Source organism: Anser cygnoides, chromosome 3 (genome assembly GCF_040182565.1).
Source record: "Anser cygnoides isolate HZ-2024a breed goose chromosome 3, Taihu_goose_T2T_genome, whole genome shotgun sequence".
Taxonomy (NCBI): Eukaryota; Metazoa; Chordata; class Aves; order Anseriformes; family Anatidae; genus Anser; species Anser cygnoides.
This window is the reverse complement of record NC_089875.1, coordinates 77,238,971-77,261,579: the sequence shown is the minus strand read 5'-3', so window position 1 is coordinate 77,261,579 and position 22,609 is coordinate 77,238,971. Positions and strand designations below refer to the sequence as shown.

Below are 22,609 nucleotides of genomic sequence, written 5' to 3'. Positions count from 1 at the left end.
GTATCCAAAAATAATTCACATATTTATTGGACTTACATGGCAAGCTTATGGTAGCAGGGGGGCTGCAGGGGTGGCTTCTGTCAGAAGAATCCAGAAGCTTCCCCATGTCAGATCAGAGCCAGCTCCAGCTGGCTCCAAAAGAGGACCCACTGCTGGCCAAAGCTGAGCCAAAGGACAATAATGTTTATGCCTCTGTGAGAACATATCTAAGAAAGGGAAAAAAAAAATGCTGTGGAACTGTAGTTTCACAACAACTGGGAGAAAGGAATGAGAAATTGTGAGAGAAACAGCCCTGCAGACCCCAAGGTCAGTGCAGAAGTAGGGCAGGAGGTGCTCCAGGTGACAGAGCTGAAGTTCCCTGCAGACCTTGAAGAGGCCCATGCTCTGGCGTGGAGCCTCTTCTGGCTCCACGCTGCAGCCTGTGGAGGAGCCCCCGGTGGAGCAGGTGGATGTGGCCTGGAGGAGGCTGCGGCCCATGGAGAGCCCCTGCAGGAGCAGGCCCCGGGCCGGAGCTGCAGCCCATGGAGAGGAGCCCACGCAGGAGCAGGGGGTATGGGGGGAGCTGCCACCCATGGGGGACCCGTGTTGGAGTAGTTTGCTCCTGATGGATGGACCCTGTGGTACGGAGCCATGTTGGAGCAGTTCTTGAAGAGCTGCTGCTTGTGGGGAGCCCACACAGGATAAGTTCGGGAAGGACAGCACCCCGTGGGAGGGACCCCTTACTGGAGCAGGGGAAGAGTATAAAGGTGAATAAGCGGCAGAGATGAAGTGCTGTGTACTGACCATAAGTCCAATTTGCCATCCCCTGGCAGCGCTCGAGGGGAGCAGGTAGAAGAGGGTGAATGGGGGGAGAAGTGTTTTTAATTTGCTTTTATTTCGCAACGCTCTGATCTGTTAGCAATAGACAACAAATTACATTAATATCCTTATATTGAGTCTGTTTTGCCCATGAAAGTAACTGGTAAGCTATCTCCTTGTCCTTATTTCAACCCATGGCCTTTATTTTATCATGTTTTTTCTCCCTGTTATGTTGAGGAAGGGGAGTCAGAAAGCTGTGTGGTGGTGCTGAGCTACCTACTGGTGTTAAACCACCAGAACTTCGCAACAGGTTTATTCTTTAATAAGGAAGTTTTAGCTACTAACATATATTCTGACTAGAATGAATTTTCATAGGTATGGAGATACAAATGCCAATGTACATCTAACCTTTTCTGTAATGTAAGCCGTATTACTACATTTGGTGAGTAACTTTTTCATTATGTATAAGGTCTATTACTACATCTGGTGAGTAACTTTTTGATTATGTATAAGATCTGTTTTTATTTGGCAATTTACAAAAACAATACAAAAAACTTAAACCTTTTGTTTTTATGCCACTAATTGAAAAATACATAACTGATACTTATTTGGAACATGACTCACTTTCAGATATTAATTATTGACTTTCAAGTTCTCATTATGCGAAGAACAGTAGTCTTACCACAACTTTTTCTTGCACAGGTTTATGAACATATCTCTTAGCTGTCTTTTTTTTTTTTTTTAAATAAAATTTAAATCAAACTCTTATATTTTGTTAAAGTAAAAGCATGTTTTGTAGAGTTCCAGTCTTTCATTTCTTCCCAGTGTCCTTCTCAAGTTTTCTGTTTTTATGTATATCAAAACTAGTGCCTCATCAAAAAATGCATCTTAGCAATTCCAATTGAACCAGCTATGGTCCTGTTATATCGTATCCAGATGTGCTGCCTAGATACTTTTCTTGAAACATTCCACTAATAGGTAATTTTCATATTTTTCCTAATTGCTTTTTAGAATTACAGCTTTCCAGAATATAGTCTTGTCTGTATTAGTGACCTGTCCCCTTAGTTACTCATTACTCAACTAGCCTTTGTGTCATCTTCACACTTCATTAGCAATCATGTTATACTTTCTTCTAGACCAGTGATAACAATACTGGGACAAGGATCTATCCCTGCAAAATCCTGTAAGAAACACACTCAATAACTTAGGATGTTTCAATTACATTTATGTTTTAACATCTATCTGTTGGTGAGGTTTGAGTCCACATACTGTGTTTATCAGATTGACTTTGTGTAGTGATACTTAAACTTGCATTATTTTATTTGAAATAATGAGTACTTACTTACCCTCAGTAAGTTTGCAGATGACACCAAGCGGGGGGGAATTGTTGATCTGCTGGAGCGTAGGAAGGCCCTGCAGAGGGACCTGGACAGATAGGATCAATGGGCAGAGGCCAGTGGGATGAGATTCAACATGGCTAAGTGCCAGGTCCTGCAGTTTGGCCACAACAGACCCAGGTAACATTACAGGCTTGGGATAGAGTGGCTCGAAAGCTGTGCAGAGGAAAAGGGTCTGGGGGTACTGACTGATGCTTGCCTGAACACGAGCCAGCAGTGTGCCCAGGAGGCCAAGAAGGCCAATGGTATCCTGGCTCATATCAGGAATACTGCAGCCAGCAGGACCAGGGAGGTGATAATTCCCCTGTACTCAGTTCTGGTGAGGCTGCACCTTGAGTACTGTGTTCAGTTTTGGGTCCGTCACAACAAGAACGACATCGAGGCCCTGGAACATGTCCAGAGAAGAGCTACAAAGCTGGTGAAGGGTCTGGAACACAAGTTTCATGAGGAGTGGCTGAGGGAACTGGGGTTGTTTAGTCTGGAGAAGAGGAGACTCAGGGGATACCTTATTGCTCTCTACAACTACCTGAAAGGAAGTTGTGGGGAGCTGGGGGTCGGCCTCTTCTTGCAGATAGCTAGCGATAGGACTAGAGGGAATGGCCTCAAGTTGCACCAGGGGAGGTTCAGGTTAGAAATTAGGAGACATTTCTTCTCAGAAAGAGTAGTCAGGCATTGGAACGTGTTGCCCAGGGAAGTGGTAGTTCTACAAAGATGGTGAAGGGCCTAGAGGGGAAGAGATATGAGGAGTGGCTGAGGTCACTTGGTTTGTTCAGCCTGGAAAAGAGGAGGCTGAGGGGAGACCTCATTGCGGTCTACAGCTTCCTCATGAGGGGGAGTGGAGGGGCAGGCGCTTACCTATTCTCTCTGGTGACCAGCGATAGGACCTGAGGGAATGGTGTCAAGCTGTGACAGAGGAGGTTCAGGTTGGATATCAGAAAAAGATTCTTCACCGAGAGGGTGGGTGGTTGTGCACTGCAACAGGCTCCCCAGGGACATAGTCACAAAACCAAGCCTGTTGGAGTTTAAGAAGCATTTGGACTACACTCTCAGTCATATGGTCTGAATTTTTGGGTAGACCTGTGTGGAGCCAGGAGTTGAATTCGATGATCTTTGTGGGTCCCTTCCAACTTGGGATATTCTAAGATTCTGTGTGGTATAGTCACCATCCCTGGGGGTGTTTAAGGAGAGGTTGGACATGGTGCTTAGGGGCATGATTTAGTGGGAAGTCGAGCAAAAATTAAAAAAAAAATAACAAAAAAACCCACAACATTTCAAAAGTGAAGTAACAAGACCCTCACAGGCCTTTCATACCTTTCACACATTTCTTGAAAAAGTTAAACTAGACAACTTGGAGCTTTACAGAGCTTTGATGAAGGCAGATACAGAAAACCAACGAAAAGCTACAAAGGAAATGAATGGAGCAGCCATTTCAGCTGAACAGGAGAAACGAACCTGTATGATAAGATGTACACACTGGTATGCAATTTAGCATAAATAAAAAAATGCCATGCATATACACTTATAACAGGAATGTTGAACTTCATAGTTACAAAGGTTCCAAAGTAATATTGAACTATGTATGAGAACAAAAGTATTTAAGAAGCTTGCATCTTAAATCTAAAGGAAAATACACCTCTGATATCTTGTATAACAACGTCAGTTAAGGAAAATCACATTATAAGAATTCTTTATTAATTAACTGGACAGCTAGGATTTATTTTTAATGGCAAAATGCTTGGAATGTAGAATTTTAATTCTTGGAGAAATTCTGAAGTTCCACTGCACTTTCTACATTAATCTAAAATACAGCAACAGTATCAAAGATTGTGATATCCAAAGCTATGATTAGCAAAGATTCAAACAGCATTATTTATTTATTTATTTTTAAAATATTTCCCTCCCCAAAAATCCACCCCATTAAACTTGTTCTGCTAGTAGTCTGGGCTGCTATGGAAACGTATCTTGGAAACCAGATATTTGCACCCAAACTACATGCCAGTAGACTTCTCAGAAGTGATTGGGTACTGGAAACCCTGACTCCTAGTAACAGAGCTTCTGAATTGCTCATAAACCAAGGAACAATCTTTCAGATTGTTATCTATAGCTTGCATTATGCAGAAATCAAGACTAAAAGATCATGTTATTCCCTCCTTACTTGCACTAGATGAATTTATGAATAGCAATTTATTTATTACTACTTTGCCTATCAATATACTTTCATCTTCAAGTAGACTCAATCGTAATTGAAAAAGCAGAATATACTCACAGTTGGAAAAATCTTAATGATCCCAATACAAAGGAGGAAAAAGATATTTTTCAGAATTTCAGTAAGCAGAATTAAAACAAACAAACAAAAACCACTAGAGTCTTTAAAAGAAAAGTGAGTATTAGAGCAAACTACAGAGAAAACTAATCAAGACTCCACAGCTGACAGTATGCTATAGGCTATTGCAGGGAACCGATAAAGTAGAAAAAACAGCACAGAAAAATCATGTGTAAGGCTTAATGAGGGAACTGCCTTTCTTTAGAGCAGTATTCTTCAAAACGAAAGAAGAGAGAAGTGGCAAGTGATCAAGAAGAAAACATGCTTCTAGGAACTGCACTTTTGTATATTAATATGTCACTTTGCTACACAATGAAAATACAGTAATATACTTATGTCCAATATAAATATATTTTCTAAGCACAGAAATATAAAGCTACAAAACTAAGCTCATACACTTGATTTCCGCACCAGAAGAATTTCTGGTTCATTCATTATTCTAAGTATCACTCTTAAAATGTCTTCATAGCTGAAAAGAGTTATTGAAATTACCCAACAATAACTATATTAGTATAAAAGGCAGCTATAAATAAGCAATTCATAATCCTTTTTTGAACTATCCTCATATTCCTTATATTTATTTTTTATTTTATTTAGTTATGTGCAAAGATGATTTATACCTGTACTAAACAAAAACGATCCTGTAGAGGAAGGGTATGGAATCATAGAATCATTAAGATTGGAAAAGACTTCCAGGATCACCTAGTTCTACCATCTCCCTACCCAAAGGATATTTAAAGCATGATTTAGTTTTATGCCCAAAATTTAATTGAATAAATGTAGAAAGAATAACTTTATCTTTTGTCTGCATAAAAAAATGTGTCATAAAAAAACGTGTCACTCACGTCTTGTACACAGAACTGCAGATTTGTAACCTTTTTCAGTTTAGTGGTAGTTTTTGTGGAAAGATACATGATGCAGATATAATCAAGGATGTATCATTCTAGGATGATTAAGCAATTAATAATTCAATTATATTTGGTACCTGCTGATGTTATAGTTCTGAATAATTATTTCTCTCTCATAAATCTATTTGAATTTTGTGTACTGCCAGCAAATAGTTGAATTGAATCTTATACTGGATTATTATTATTATTATTATTATTATTATTATTATTATTATTATTATTTTTAGTTTACTCAGATGTGTTAAATCATAGTTTTCTTCAGAATCTAAGAGGATATGCAACTCCTTACTTTCCAGTTTTGGTGCTTTACCTTTTTATATACTTCCCATCATGATCAATATAGCAGCAGGCTAGCTATGACTTGGTTGCCATCACTGAAACGTGGTGGGACCACTCCCATGACTGGAGTGCTGCAATGACTGGCTATAGGCTCTTCAGAAGGGACAGGCAGCACAGAAGGGGCTCTCTATATTAGAGAGTGTTTTGATGTTGTGGAACTCGAGACTGAGACTGGGAATGATAAGGTTGAGTCCCTGTGGGTTAGGATCGGTGGGAAGGCCAACAGGGCAGACATCCTGGTGGGGGGCTGTTATAGACCACCAAACCAGGATGAGGAGATGGACAAGGAATTCTACAGGCAAAAGTTGTGAAATCGTCAGCTCTAGTCCTCGTGGGGGACTTCAACTTCCCAGACATATCCTGGAAATGCAATACAGCTCAGAGGAAGCAGTCTAGGAGGTTTCTGGAGAGCGTGGAAGATAGTTTCCTGACGCAGCTGGTTAGGGAGCCTACCAGGGGAGGTGCCCCGCTAGACCTTCTGTTCACGAACAGAGACGGACTGGTGGGAGATGTGGTGGTCGGGAGCTGTTTTGGGCAGAGTGACCATGAAATGGTAGAGTTCTCTATTCTTGGCGAAGTCAGGAGAGGGACCAGTAAAACCACTGTCTCGGACTTCCAGAGGGGTGACTTTGAGCTGTTCAGGACACTGGTTGGCAGAGTCTCTTGGGAGGCAGTTCTGAAGGGCAGAGGAGTCCAGGAAGGCTGGGCACTCCTCAAGAAGGAAATCTTAATGGCTCTGTCCCCACGTGCCCAAAGATGAGCCAGCGTGGAAGAAGACTGGCCTGGCTGAACAGAGAGTTGTGGCTCGAGCTTAGGAAAAAAAAGAGGGTTTATGATCTTTGGAAAAGAGGACAGGCAACTCAGATGGATTATAAGGATGTTGTAAGGATGTGTAGGGACAAAATTAGAAAGGCCAAAGCTCATCTGGAGCTCAATCTGGCTACTGCACTTAAAGACAACAGAAAATGTTTTTATAAATACATTAACACGAAAAGGAGGACTAAGGAGAATCTCCATCCTTTACTGGATGCGGGGGGAAACTTAGTGATGAGAGATGAGGAAAAGGCTGAGGTGCTCAATGCCTTCTTTGCCTCAGTCTTTAGAGGCAAGACCAGTTGTTCTCTGGATATCTGGTACCCTGAGCTGGTGGAAGGGGATGGGGAGCAGGATGTGGCCCTCACAATCCACGAGGAAATGGTTGGCGACCTGCTACAGCACTTAGATGTACGCAAGTTGATGGGACCAGAAGGGATCCACCTGAGAGTGCTGAGAGAACTGGCCAAGCCGCTTTCCATCATTTATCAGCAGTCCTGGCTATCAGGGGAGGTCCCAGTCGACTGGTGGCTAGCAAAAGTGACGCCCATCTACAAGAAGGGCCGGAGGGTAGACCCGGCAAACTATAGGCCTGTTAGCTTGACCTCAGTGCCAGGGAAGCTCATGGAGCAGATTATCTTGAGTGTCATCACGCGGCACTCACAGAGCAACCAGGCGATCAGACCCAGTCAGCATGGGTTTATGAAAGGCAGGTCCTGCTTGACAAACCTGATCTCCTTCTATGACCAAGTGACGCGCTTGGTGGATGAGGGGAAGGCTGTGGATGTGATCTACCTTGACCTCAGTAAGGCTTTTGACACCGTTTCCCACAACATTCTCCTCGAGAAACTGGCTGCTCGGGGCTTGGACTGGTGTACGCTTTGTTGGGTTAAAAACTGGCTGGATAGCTGGGCCCAGAGAGTTGTGGTGAATGGAGTTAAATCCAGTTGGAGGCTGGTCACTAGTGGAGTCCCCCAGGGCTCAGTACTAGGGCCAGTTCTCTTTAATATCTTTATCGATGATGTGGGTGAGGGGATCGAGTGCACCCTCAGTAAGTTTGCAGATGACACCAAGTTAGGTGCATGTGTTGATCTGCTCGAGGGTAGGAAGGCTCTGCAGGAGGATCTGGATAGGCTGGACTGATGGGCTGAGGTCAGCTGTATGAAGTTCAACAAGGCCAAGTGCTGGGTCCTGCATCTGGGGCGTAACAACCCCAAGCAGAGCTACAGGCTGGGAGATGAGTGGTTGGAAAGCTGCCTGGCCGAGAAGGACCTGGGAGTACTGGTTGATAGTTGGCTGAATATGAGCCAGCAGTGTGCTCAGGTGGCCAAGAAGGCCAACAGCGTCCTGGCTTGTATAAGAAATAGTTTGGCCAGCAGGTCTAGGGAAGTGATTGTCCCCCTGTACTTGGCTCTGGTGAGGCCGCACCTCAAGTACTGTGTTGAGTTTTGGGCCCCTCGCTACAAGAAGGACATGGAGGTGCTCGAGAGAGTCCAGAGAAGGGCAACAAAGCTGGTGAGGGGTCTGGAGAACAAGTCTTATGAGGAGCAGCTGGGGGAGCTGGGATTGTTCAGGCTGGAGAAGAGAAGGCTCAGGGGAGACCTTATCACACTCTATAGATACCTTAAAGGAGGCTGTAGAGAGGTGGGGGTTGGTCTATTCTCCCACGTGCCTGGTGACAGGACGAGGGGGAATGGGCTAAACCAGGGGAGGTTTAGGTTGGATATTAGGAAGAACTTCTTTACTGAAAGGGTTGTTAGGCATTGGAATGGGCTGTCCAGGGAGGTGGTTGAGTCGCTATCCCTGGAGGTCTTTAAGAGACGTTTAGATGTAGCCTTTAGTGATATGGTTTAGTGGAGGATTTGTTAGTGTTAGGTCAGAGGTTGGACTGGGTGATCTTGGAGGTCTCTTCCAACCTAGATTAATATGTGATTCTGTGAAAAAAAAAAACAACAGCCAGGGGTAGTTTAGCTCACCAGGCTCACAATGTCACTGCTAACTACTCTTCTGTGATTCTGTAACGTGTCTATTTGTCTCTCCCACACCTGTCTCAAAATCCTCTGTCTATACCCTCTCTCTCTTGAACTTACTTCCATCCCTGCCTCAATTCCACCCTTCTGTCTTCAGCCACTAGTGCAGACTGTAAAACTGACTGAATTCTTGAAGATGTAGCTGAAAAGTAAAGCGTATATGTATATTATATGTGCTCGAAATACAAAAAAGGTTAGGTTGAACAATATCCTTGTCCTGAGATCCAACGTAATGTCTGTGTACTTTTAATAACCTTTGATGCCTACAGACTTTCAGGTTATTTAGAGATATGCTTGGCCACAGTTCTTGTTTGTATTTCATACGTAAAAGGAAAAATAGTTGAGGTTAGTAAGTGTAATGAATAAATGTAGTACCATTGGCACAAGTTAAAGTAAGTTTGACTTCATATAAAATGGTCAGCAAAGCTATTTTCCTCATGGCTGGTTGCAGACAGAACATAGGATGGCCATGTAGGATGGCGAATCTCAGGATAATGACTGAGAAGTACTTTCTGTGGATTCCAAGTTTACAGCATCATCCCAAACAACTTTTTTTCAAATAATTCTGTGATGCTTCAATTACTTTCTGCTAAAATGTTAGCAATAAAAATATACTGTTAGATAGCTGCAAGGATCAGTTTTTAACACCTATTCTTTTTTTTTTTTTCCAGTCTTTTGAAATTCTAAGATACATTATAAGAAAATAATGTTTTGCTTTCCATTACAATAAGAACTAATAATGTCTTTGATATTCTTTTTGTATCATGAAGACAGTATGATTCAGCTGAAAAAAAATGTTAGTAGAGTTTGCAGTGTTGCAACAGTTTAATGATTTCACATTCTGTGATTTATTGAATGAAGTAAATTTGCTTGAAATGGGAATCTATTTGTACCCATTTTACTTTACTGGAATGGGAACTTAGTACAATTTTCTGGGATGTAGTTGAATTAATTTCAAGTCTGGCCAAAGTTAAAAGTGAATTTTATGAGAATAAAGAAAACTATTTTTATGTAGGAAGTCTGACAAAATGAGGAGTGAAACTGCAGAAAAGAACAACTATGGCTTCATTTCTACAGGCAGTAATTTTTGACTATGTGTTTCATGACCCAAAAGGTCACACTAGGAAGTATCCTAAAGGATTTGAAATAAGGATATTCATAGTGTATTTCTATAATAGATAGTATAGTGGAGGAAGAATACTGTTTTCTTTTTTTGTAATAGTTTCTTGATTAGAATATCCTGCCTCAAATGACTAATGTCTTAGTAATTTATTGCATTGATTGTAGCTAGTGGATTGCTTCATCTCTCCCATTTGAATTTTGACTGCCAACTGTGAAAGCCTATTGTGTATTCCTTACATCCGACAGAAATGTTAATTAGGTATGGCAGTCTTTTAACTCTAGTCTCCCTGGTGAGGAGAAGCTAATGATTCAAATTCACTGTTCTAACAGTGGCAGATTTTGAAGATGTCCTTTCTCTTTTCATCATCATCATTTTTTTTTCCAATACAGATATTAATACATAAAGCCCTGGATTCTTTAAAAATACATATGTCCATGTTGAAAGTATTAAAGAACAACCTATAGATTTGATATCTATCCCTAAAAAATAAAATTAGTATAATTTGAAACATTTTATTTATTGTCATAATTTCTAGTAGTATCTTTAGAGTTGAAATATAATACAACCCACTGGAACAAATCAAGTAAGCCTTTCTTGTACAAATTTGTTTGAAATGAAAGCGTAGAGAGCAAAACAATCAAATATAAAAAAATTCTATCAGTAATTTTTTTCCACTCCTACATTTGGATAGAATAAGTGGGATTTCATTCGAGTGTTAGTTGTGCATTTTAAATACTAAAACAAGTCTGTAAAGCTACAGTATTAATTCAACATGTAGAAACATAAGGCAATAATCTTTTATTGTGTAGGGAAGCTTTAAGTCTGTGATGCAACATACTCATTAAAAATGAATACGATGAAGTTTGCAAGTAGAACACATGAAGTTACATTATGGAGAAGTTGTTACATTGATAGTTGTAATGAAAAAAAAGTCTTTGAAGATAGTGTACTTAGTATCATAGAAATGATGCAATTTAGACAATTATTATGGGAAAACCAATTGTTTATATTCATGGAGACAGCACATAAAGTCAGAAGGAAACATTTTGGTCATGTAATCTGGCCTTTAATACATTTGAAACTTTTGGACATCAGAAGAAAATTTATACCAAATGAAGGCTTTATGTAATCTCTCTACACCTTGATGTAATCTTCTCTTTTTGCATCCAGAAGGGTGATAACCCCTTGGATTGTAGTATATGACAAATACTTGTCTTCTGCAGATTATTTTGACTTCACTGTCACTGAAAATAATCACTGTGGCTGAAATTCACCACACAGCCAGGAGGACTGCATCTTATCAATAAAGCAAAATATCACAGAATCATGGAATGGTTGAAGTTGGAAGGGCCCTCTGGTCCAACCCCTCTGCTCAAGGAGGGACATCTAGAATAGGTTGCCAAGTGATCACTGGATATTTTCAAAAGCCTCCACAACCTCTTTGTGCATCAAAAATATGTGGAAACAGAAGGTTAACATGAAAAGAGCAGTTATCTGGGGGCCATATAATTCTTGAATAAATGTGTAACTTTTTTTTTTTCAATACTAAATATTTTCAAGGATTTATTTTCTGTTTATAGATATAATTTCTAATCTACATGCTACTTTACTCTGCCCTGCGATCACATCTTTATTTGCAATAGTTCTATTTAGTGTAATTTGCAGTAATTTTTCTAAAAAAAAATGATTACTTGCCTTTGCTAGTTTATCTGCATTCCCACATTCAGTACCTATTGGGTCTTCTATATCAATTTCTCTTGAAGATATCTTACTCTTACGATTCACTAAATAACTTCTTTGATCTTAAAGTTGTACAGCAAGCTGACCTGTTGATAAAATTAATAAGTGCTCACAACACGGCTTCTCAGGGTAAATTTCTTTCTTAAAGCTATGATTTTCATTATAATTTCTCAAAGTTTAAAGGAAGAACTATTAAAATATACACTATTTGCTTGAGTCCATCTTACAGCCCCACCACAATCTTTTTTTCTGTATGGTATCTTGTTCTTGTTACTTACTGAAATCAAATATATACTGTGTGGATACCCAGAAATGTTGTACTGGATTACTTGATTACAGAAAAATTTTATCCAGTCAGATTTTAATGAATTCAATTTTGTGTTAATTTCATTGCAAAATTTTATGTAGTAACAATTAAAGAAGGTTAAGTTTTGCATTCAACCATCACCTAAGTAGATAAGAAAGACAACAAGATCAATTTCGGTGTGGTATCAAATTATTTTGCAAAAGTTCACTTTAAGGGTGTTCACTTTAAGGCCTTTTATCGGTTTATGTGTGAAGTAAGTAATGAAGTTATAACAATTTACATTAGCACCAATTTTTAATTCTGTAATCAATTATTTATCTGTAAATTGAATGTGATATAGTAGTTTTGAGTTTGGATATTTTTTTTAATTATTATTGTTTGCTTATTTTGGAACATTTTAGTATTGATTGTGCCAGTGTACTTTATATTTCATTCAGATTGGAGTCTATTCTGATTACAAAAGTCTGATTTTACTTTCTATTACTTAGACATGTATAGTACCACTTGGTGACGTGTACGTATATATGGTCTCTCATCCTCTAATTTACAATGTTGACCAAGAGCCATGCAATTAATATGATGTATGAGCAAGGAATACAAGTATTTTGGCTATTTTGGTCTTTTTTTTAAGAGTCAAAACAAGAAATTGTACTATTCTGGGAATGCATAGCTTCCTGCCAGGCCTGTGGTCTTGATTCCAATTCTATTTTGTTTATCTTGGAAATTATCATTACTAACTTTTTAATAAAGTATTTTTTTCTACCTTGTATCCTTTTAGACCTGATTAATTTCCTTCTCATTGTGTTTTGTACTGGACAAGTGCTTAGTTCTTTTTTATACACTGGACTAGGTACTAGTCAGCTGCTTTCACAGTTACTTTTTTTTTTTTTTTTGTACTGAGATAAAGGCCACATAAACTAGATATCTTTTCAGCTAGACATAAACCAGCTTTTAATGAAACAAAATCACTTTGCATTATATCACTTCTTGAGTCAGTAGAATTTACTGTATTTTATTTACATTCTTTCACTGGACTAGAATGATCTCAGAATAAAACTCTTAAGATCCTCTAAAATCTGCAGACTTCTGCAGAATATCGCAATTATATTAATCTGACTTTAAAGATACAGAATAAGATTTATGGAAAGATTCTATCCTGCTGTGTAAGTACTTCATGTTGATTTTTTTTCAGAAGAAAATTGCTCCAAAAATATTTTCTAACTTTCCTAACTTTCAGAAATCTCTTTCCAAATGAGTTAGATTTTCTTATGCTTTAGGCTGAACAGTTGTTGACATACATATTGGTACCTTTCTTTATTTCCTTTGACGTAGTGATTTTTAAAATGCAGCATTCTTTTCTGCATGATTGAACTTGCATTCCACATAAGGTCCCCATGAGTAGGAAAGAAGTCAAGTTACGCTGTTTTTGATAATCACGGCCACTGTTTCTTAACTAGTTGAATAACTCCTCTACAGTGACTGGTTGGCTAATTTCCTTTTTTTTTCTTTTTTTTTTTTTTTTTTAACATCCTTTAAAAATACCATTATCGTAACGTACACTAATGTTTTCCAAACAAACTCAAGGTATTCTGGTCACACGTGGTATGCATTCTTGCTCTGTGGTCATTGTCACAAATATGCACATGATAAACTCGAAGGAGCCAGATAACTTGGCAGAAATTTGCTTATGAAATCATAAAGACAGCTCACTCTAGGAAGACTTATTTATAATATTCACATGTTGAAATCTAACTGGCATAACAATATAATGGTGTTGCAATGTTATTGAGAGAACTAGTGATAGCCGTGTTTGTGGCATATGCAAGAACATTCTTTACAACACAGAATGTTTTCTGTAGGGCTGATTTTTTTTTTTCCAAAATTGTTCACCTGAGTTATACAGATGGAATAGGTACAGCCACCTATGTATAAAAAGGTGATTGCATTATCCAGGTAAGTGAAGTTCATGTATATATAGTTAATTAGCAAAACTGAAGATTTCAGACTACGAAATGCATATGTGGCTGTCTCCTTCAAGTGCAATGTGGATGCTTAGCACTGAAGATAATGCATTTGCAATATATGTAAAATTTCTAATAAACTCCAGAGGGTTATCTTGTTATTCTGTTGTCCTGAGTGCTAGAGATACTGGCAGTTTATCTCCTGTGAAGAATCAAAGTTTCTGGTTATTTGCTTTTGTTCTTTTTAAACCCTTCTATTTTAAAAGGAACTGGTTGCATGAAGCCTTTCCCTCCAGAGAAAAAGCTATCACAATAAAATATAACCAGCTGAAACAAAACTAGTGTTTGGTTTTAGACTAAACTTAATAGTTTGGTGATAGAGGTATGTGCTGAAAGCTGGAGGAGTATACTGCATATTTCTGAGCACATACACACAGGGAGGGATACTGTTGTATGCGTCTCTCCTTGTTGGCATTGAAATAACACCCTTTCCATTTCTCGCTTTTCTTAGAAAACTATTTATAATAAAGACTATGAAGGATACAACTGTAAAATAAGATGTATGAATATATATGTGATCCTTTGAGTTTTTATTTAATTCAAACTCCATCAAAGAACTATTCACTTAGCAACCATAATGAAATAAATCATGCAGTGTCAAATAGCTGCCTAATTTATTTTACATTTTACCAGTGTGCAAGTTTTTTTACCCAGCATCCTTTCTTTTGTCTTTTATGAAGGAGATGAGGAATTCTTCATTATCAGTGCTTTTTCAGAGATTTCAGACTATTGGCTTTTTATTCTCAAACTTTTGCATTTTTTTTTCTTTGAATTATTCCGTTCTCAGTATTCTTCAGTGTTGTTTTCCATGTTCAATTTTGCACATCAAGAATAAGTTAAACTAGAAGCAAGAATAATTTGGATGATGAAAAGTGTTGTTTTGAAAGTGCAGCTATTAACTCTCACTTTGGTTACTCTCATTTCAGGACAAGCATCCTTGATAGAAATACATGATAGAAAACCTTTTGTATAGCCTAAGTGAATTCAGAGTAGGCACATTTTCTGTAAACATTGCCTCTGCTTGAGAATTTATTCAAGAATCTTTCTCAGAGCACCTATGCAGAGCTTATTCAATGGCTTTTGCTTCAAGTATTTCAATCAATAATAAAGGTGCTAACAGGAAGGGTGGTTTTGTTTGTTTGTTTGTTTTTTCCTCTTTCCTGGGAGATGTGTCCAGTTAAAAGATTGTATTTATTAATCTTAATTGAAACTGCTGAGAAGATGTGAGGAGCTGGGGGTCGCCTAGCAGATAACTAGCATTAGGACAAGAGGGAATGGCCTCAAGTTGCACCAGGGGAGGTTCAGGTCTCAAGTTACGAGAAATTTCTTAGAAAGAGTAGTTAGGCATCAGAATGGGTTGCCCAGGGAGGTTGTAGAATCACAGTTCCCGGGGGGTGTTTAAGGAGAGGTTGGATGTGGTACTTAGGGACTTGGGTCCCTAAGTGGATGATACCGGTGGTAGGGGGATGGTTGGACCAGATGATCTTGGAGGTCTATTACAACCTTAATGATTCTATGATTTTAAATAATATTTTTAAACATACAGCAACCAAGTCTAACCAACTCATTTTGTGATATGGTGTATATTTTGGGGCTCATGTTTTCAGGAGCTGATTGAGGACATTACATTGAGAACAAGTTTAAAGTAAGTATGAAACAGTTGCTGGTCTTTGAAAAGTAGTCAGCTTAAATACTCTGTCTACCTAATGGATGATAATTGTCCTTGTGAAAAAATTCCGTGGAAGTGATAATCCACCAAGAAACTATGGTGATCATATATTTAGTGCATAGGCACTTTCATGAGTGACAACCAATATTTGTCTGTAATATATAATTAAAAATTGAACAAATAAAGCAGATCTTTGCATGGAATTGTCCAAAATAAATAAATACTATATTCAGTATTTGGAATGTGCATTGTATATTGCCAGTGGAGAAAGAGAAGAACCTGAGAAAACTTTGGGGGTACGTAAGAGCTATTGTACATGAATCTCCCCCAAAACATTTTCTGATAAATCAGAGTTGAATCCTGTCAAAGCTAAATGAGGAATTGTATTGCATTGCAAGTAAAATCTGTGAAGACAAAAAATCAGATATTTTGGACAGTGGAAGACTCTATAAGGAAAACAGCCAGAGCCATTAAGTACAGGAATAACATAAGGATTGTGAAAATATTAAGAGAGTGTTAATATGACTCATTGGTGATACTTTTCATCAAAAGCTTTTTTCTATAACAGAGTATTATAATTATTAAATAGTAGCATAGAGACTATTGCAACCCTTACCCAAGCTAGTCAGAGTAAAGGATAATCAAAGAATATGGACTTGGAACCCTTAATTCTAGAAAGTGTTACAACATTATTATTATTTTTCATGAAGTGTAAAACAGCATCAGCAGAATATAAAGTGATTGAGGATTACTGTAATGATGTTGCAGGAAAATATGCAAGAATATATGGATGAGCTGGATGGGTCAGTGAAGAAAATCCATCTGTCCTTCCTGAGTAAAAGAGACATAAAAAATACGCATTGACAATTATACTGCCTCCCTGATATCACACAAATTTAAATTCCACTCCATGTAATACAGGATTGCATTGAATAGGAGATAGAAACAAAACTATTGTCAAGAAAATTGATTCCAGGTAGACTGGAGGATGTGTGACAGTAAACATCTGAGCAATTCAGAGAGCAAATGTCTAGGGTCTGTGTACATGAGCATTCCAAGCTAGATAGGAACTTCATATTGCCTACAAAAGCTGTTCTGTTTGGCTGTTCTGTTTGGGAAGCACACATCTGAGGTTTTTTACATCTTCAGTTATAAATGTTAAAATTTAAAGTGTAGCTAATAATTTTATTGAGTATGAGAATACTCATATTTGAAGTAGATATATTTGAAGTTGGTATACTGGTTGGTTGATTTCTTTACCAATATACTAATAGTATATAATAGTAATAGTATATACGTATATTATATATAGTATTACTATATATAATATGTTATTAACTAGTATATATAATATACTAATATATATAATATATAATATATTATACAATATATAATATTGTATAACTAATATAACTAATATGTAGTTAATTAACTAGTTAATAGTGTATTATAGTATATTATGGTATATTATATATACTAATACTATATTGGTAAAGAAATAGAAGACATTTTGAACACTCCAAAACCACATAACTTCACATCTGAAATAGACAGCTTTTTAATTGTTAGTGTTTCGTTTATTGGGTGAAGGATTTTCTTTCCACAGTAAAAACAGTTTCTCAGGTAGCTGTTTTTTTGTTTTTTTTTTTTTTTTTTTCCTAGCAACACAGCAACACCATCCAAATTCTTAGATAACCTACTGTGGCACTTAATCGTACTTACCATTATAAAGTTTCTCTTAATATCTAACCTGATTTAGTTTGTCAGGGTGTAAGGACATTACTTTTGTCCCATATACAGAAAATAACTTTTCTGATTCCTCTTTGTAAACACGTTGTATGTGTTGACTCCCCCATCAGTATATTCTTCCTTAAATAATAATCAAAACACACTTTATTCTGTTAGTCATTCCTCATCATTTTTTGTAGATCTTGGTTGATGTTTCTATTGAAGTGCAGTATTCAAAACTGGATGCAGTACAGCAACTCAAACATTCATAGTGTCAAAAATAAATTTTAAAAAGATCAATTTTGATGGGAAATATCCTCTATAGGTCCTCTAGTCCAAATACGCTCTCAAAGCAGATCCAAGCAGATCAGTTTGGTCTTTTCTCAGTTGATAGTGTGACATTGTTGACAATGCCTAGTGTGTGATCCCCTATAATATCTAGAACTTAATTTTGTAGAATTGCAACGTAATCAGCTCTTTTCCTCCTGAATTCATGCAATTTGTTATTCATCTGAAATTATTCATTAATTCCTTTTGAATGACACTGTATTTTTAATTACTCTTATTTTCTGAAATTTATCATTTTGAATTCTGATTTTGTCCCCGTTACGGTGTGAATGCACATCCAATTAACATGTTTCCTCTTTGAAAACAAGACAACAAGTGGAAATATTTAACTTTACTCTAGACAGGAATATTATGTATTACTACTTCCCAGATTGATAATGAATCTATTTTAATGAAGTGCACATTTCCAGGCAGACAAATTTTGTTCATATTTTTAGGAAGAATGGCATGACTTTGTGTATAATATGATGTGATGACTTTCCTTAGCTTCTTTCCTTCTCCATAGTTTCTTAGCTTTACACAAAAGGAATAGCTTTATAATACACCTAAGATTAAAATAACATTTTTCTAAAAATGGCATTATTTAATACAAAGATTCCAGAAAATGTTTAATATTAAAGGACTCTCTGAAGTTATCTTTTCCTATTTTAGTCTAAGCTCTTCTTATTGTGTTTCTAATGTTAATTCTATAAATTACCTGGTCAACCATAACCTTTTCAGGGAAAACAGGCACAGGAAGATCATCAAATTGTTTGATCATCTTAGTAATGTCATTTCATGTTTTTCTCTTCTTGTTGGGCAACAGATGAACTAGTTCCTAGACTTTTTTTTTTTTTTATCCTTGTTTCTAGAATGTTGCTTTTTATCCTTTATATACAGTGCTAATTCTCCCATATTTTGACATTTCCTAGTTGTGCGAGGTTTTTGTTTGTTTTTCTCTTTGTCAGTTGAACTGAGTTACATTTCACTTCTTTCATACTTTTTCTGCATTTCATGCTCAGCGAAGAATTCACAGCTGAGTTTTGTTGCTCCTTTTTCTACACTTTCTGTATTTTGTCTTAGCATAGCTTCTGCTTGGCCCATACTGGGCTTTCTTTAAAGAATTCTCATTTCACCTGAAAAACTGTTTTCCTTATAGCTGTCTTCTATGGAATATTCCATATCAATTATCTGAGTATATTAGCAACTGTTTTCATACATAGGTTTTGTTCTGTCACTCTGTCTGCTCTGTGAAGATCTATTCCATGATCCTTGTCACTTAAATTGCTTTCAGCTGTCATATTTTCAGTCAGGTCTTCATTCTTGTCAGAACTACATCTAGAAGAGCTCTACTGGAGTCATTTGCCTATCTGTTGTTTGATAAGTTTCCGTCATTATATTCTAGTTGTTTCTTTGGACAATTTATTTTATGTTAGATTCCTTGCTAACCGTATGAATATCACTGGTGTACATTTCTAAAATCAGGTCCTAACCTTATTAATTTCAATAGAAACATGTAACAATAGAATCCCAGCAAAGTCTTCATTCAGTAGTGTTTTTTTTTTTGAAAAAAAAAAGAAAAAGTAAGAGGCAGCATAGGAACACATATCTTCTGAACACATTTATTCTGAGAGCAAATGATATCCATGCTTTCTCCCTTGCATTTTGGGTGAAATCTTACATGCCAAAGTTCCAGTTTCATGCAGATAAAAAAGTGTAAATCATGGGACTCCTCAAGATAGAGGTTTACATCAACGATGCTGACAGATCCTTATTAAAGCTGTCAGATGTCTGTAGAATGAAGTGACTTTAACCCCACTGAATGCTGATGTGGAGATATAGGGCGGTATGAATTTTGTTAAGTTACCCTGGAGAGTTTATCCGATTATTCATTGAGACTTGCATCTGGTGCAGTAATTGAATCTACTACCATTAATCTTACCTTCTTTGGTGCTTATTTTTTATTATTGTACAAAATGAAAAAGCCTCTCTAAAGCATGAGGACAGACTGAGTCATGTGTTCAACCCTACAAATAGAAATCGAAGATTGTTACCATATTATAGTGGAAAACACTACCATTTGTTCTGTGTACTTTTCCTTTCAGCTTTGTGTTTAAGGATGGTTATCTTATATCAACAAGCAGATGGAAAAACCCTACATTTTCCTAAATGTTAAATTTCTTCCCATAATTATAAATATTCTGCTGGTTATTTTAAATTGCTTACTGTCCTATTTCCATATCACTTTATGTAGAAAAGTCACATCAAATCCTAAATTAAACATAGGAATATAATGTTTAAAGAAATTAAATTCAGTTTTCATGGAATACATATCAAAGAATTTGCTTTTTGAGTTAACTTGTGTCTGGTTTTGCCACAATCTTGAAAATGGCGGGCTATGACTTGAGGCAACAGAAAGCAGGTACTTTGACTTTTTTCTCCCTGTCAGTTTTCTATACCTTGCCTAAGAAAACATTAAGAAAATAGTTAAGAGCTCATGTCAAGAAAAGTGTAACACCAGATACTTAAAGTGTTTGATTGATATTTTGGGTTTAAATTAAAATGTTTTTATTCAGTTGCTAATAACATTTTTAATGCATTGTAAGAGGCTTACTATGTCCATCCAAATAGTGTTTGATATTAACTTGTATATAACTTATGTATTAACTCATATAACATATGTAACTTGTTGAGGAGACATATAACCAAAAACTAAGATTATTCTACTTTTCATTTAATTCTTTTTACAGGGAGGGTTATCATGATAGTGTACTAATTTAGGTTAATAATAAAAAAAAAAAGGTATGGGGGGCATTCAATATTTGTTCTGATTTCTTAATTTTTACAGGAAGAGCCATATGTAATGTTCAAGAAGTCAGATAAACCTTTGTATGGAAATGATCGATTTGAAGGTTATTGCATTGACCTCCTAAGGGAGCTGTCTACTATCCTTGGATTTTCCTATGAGATTAGACTGGTGGAGGATGGAAAATATGGAGCCCAGGAAGATGCCAGCGGACAGTGGAATGGAATGGTTCGTGAGCTAATTGATCATGTAAGTTAATTTTGGAAGCTTTCTACTCTCCATTTACATTTCAATTATATCTATAAAAATTGTGAAACATTTTACGATAATGCCATTTGAATAGTACTGTCTTGGAAAATGCAGATGTTTAAAAGAATAATGCAAGATCCACATCAATGATTATTTCCTCCAAATTCTGTTAAACCAAGTCTATTCTGCATCTCTATTTTGTCTATAGACAATATTTGTTTCCTGCCAAACTGCTTTAGCTCTTCCATGGCATATGCCTAAGTCAAAATAAAGAATAGATATTATTCAGAATTTCTTTCTGAGAACATGTATCTGTTTTATTTATTTATTTATTTAGTGACAGAATATAGTCTTCATTAATCAGTAGAAGTCAGGCCTTTTCTGATCGTGGATCTGAGACTTTGTCTTAGAGAAGTTTTTGTGTATCCATTTTTAACGCATAAATTATTTGATATGCAAAAAAAATAGGAACATCTTTCTTGAAACATAAGCAATAAAGTGCAAGCAGTAAGACAGAAATCTCAACATATACTGAAGCAGCAAAGTAATGCAAACAGTGTCAGAGCAAATACCATTACAATTACTTAGGCCAGGCATTACTTAATGTCCTTCAAAACATGCTTTCCCAGTTGGTCATGCCAGTTGAATTCAGTTTGTTTGAATTTCATTTTTTTTTTATTAAATATGTCATTGTGCCTTTTAGTATTTATTTGAGTGAATTGCTTAATACAGAGATATTTGATCAAAGAACTTGAGATAAAATGTGTTTGACACATCAGTATCATTTAAAGTAGGAAGAAGGGGAGATTACTTCATAGCTAATTCAAGTGAAACTTCCTAACGATGGCATGAAGAAAAATATTCACTAATCCCACTCCAATTACTGTAAGATTTCAGCAGATGGGCAGAACATGTGCGAATCAAAATATTCATGTTTATTAGAAGGGTTTTTGTCTTTGTACTTTCCTACTACACAATAATCTTTTTTTTTGTTTGTTTTTGTTATTGTTGTTGCAGCAGATGTTGATTATGCCTAGCTTCACACTTTTAAGATGAAAGCGTGGGAGTGTTATAGTTATATTATCTTTAAATATGTGTATGTATTGTACATAATAGACATCTTTAGCTAGACTATCTTCATCTCTATATGTAATTTCACACATATAAATGCACAGGCATGCATAGCTATTAGATTTGATGGCTGTTAGGTAGTATCATCATTTGAAACTAATTTTCTGATGGGACTGGGATGAGTAGTGAGGAAGTATTTCTTATATAAGTCTTCAGAAGCTCAGAAAAAAATCATTTTGCTATGCTTTTGTTACTCAGACCTATAGTTTTCTTGAACAAGTGCTAGTGTAGCCTCCTAACCTTTTCATTAAGGTAATCTTGAAATAAAACATATTTGAAGAAGTTGCAGCAGTGAAATATGTAGGCCAGGAGCTTTCCTGATCCTTTCCTCTTGATAACATAGAATGGAACGTGTCCCACTTTCCCCTAGGCTGAAACTAAACTAATCTTAAAATGCATTTTGCCCATTGAAATGCTGTCATGGAAGATGTGGTCTAACTTTTAGCCTGGATCATAGCGAGGTTAGGAAGTTGAGCCACCCATGCTATGCTGAGACTTCCCAATAAAAACCCTTCAATTTCTAACTTTTATTTTCTTTGAACTAATAGGTAATATATTGTAAAGGTTCTTAATTTTAAACTAAAAATTGTAAAAGAGCTGTTCTTCAGAAGAAAAAAATCTGTTGTAATAGACTTCTGCTAATCTCTCAATTTCTCAGTAGTTAAAATTTTCCTTTTAATTTCTGTATTTTTATCCATTTTTATCTTCTAATCTGTTTGATTAAATGCATATTACTCATGCATGCATACTCCTTCTGTTCATCAGTACATGTTTTTGATACATTTTCTTAGGAAGAAACACTTCAGACCTGAGAACTGATTCACAAGTATTTAGAGAATTCCATATAGTTACTACATTTGATTTTTGTATTTGATTACTTTACATATCAGCTTAGTTTTT

General features: G+C 36.6%; 1 protein-coding gene across 5 annotated transcripts in view; it reads left to right on the top strand.

The window, feature by feature from the left end:
• Positions 1–22,609, top strand: part of GRIK2 (glutamate ionotropic receptor kainate type subunit 2) — a 413,364-nt gene that overhangs the window by 231,641 nt on the left and 159,114 nt on the right. For all 5 annotated transcript variants that reach the window (XM_048054417.2, XM_048054420.2, XM_048054416.2 and 2 more), the window contains one exon: positions 20,372–20,578. In XM_048054417.2, coding sequence (XP_047910374.1) covers positions 20,372–20,578 — 207 coding nt within the window. The remainder of the gene's footprint in view (positions 1–20,371; positions 20,579–22,609) is intronic.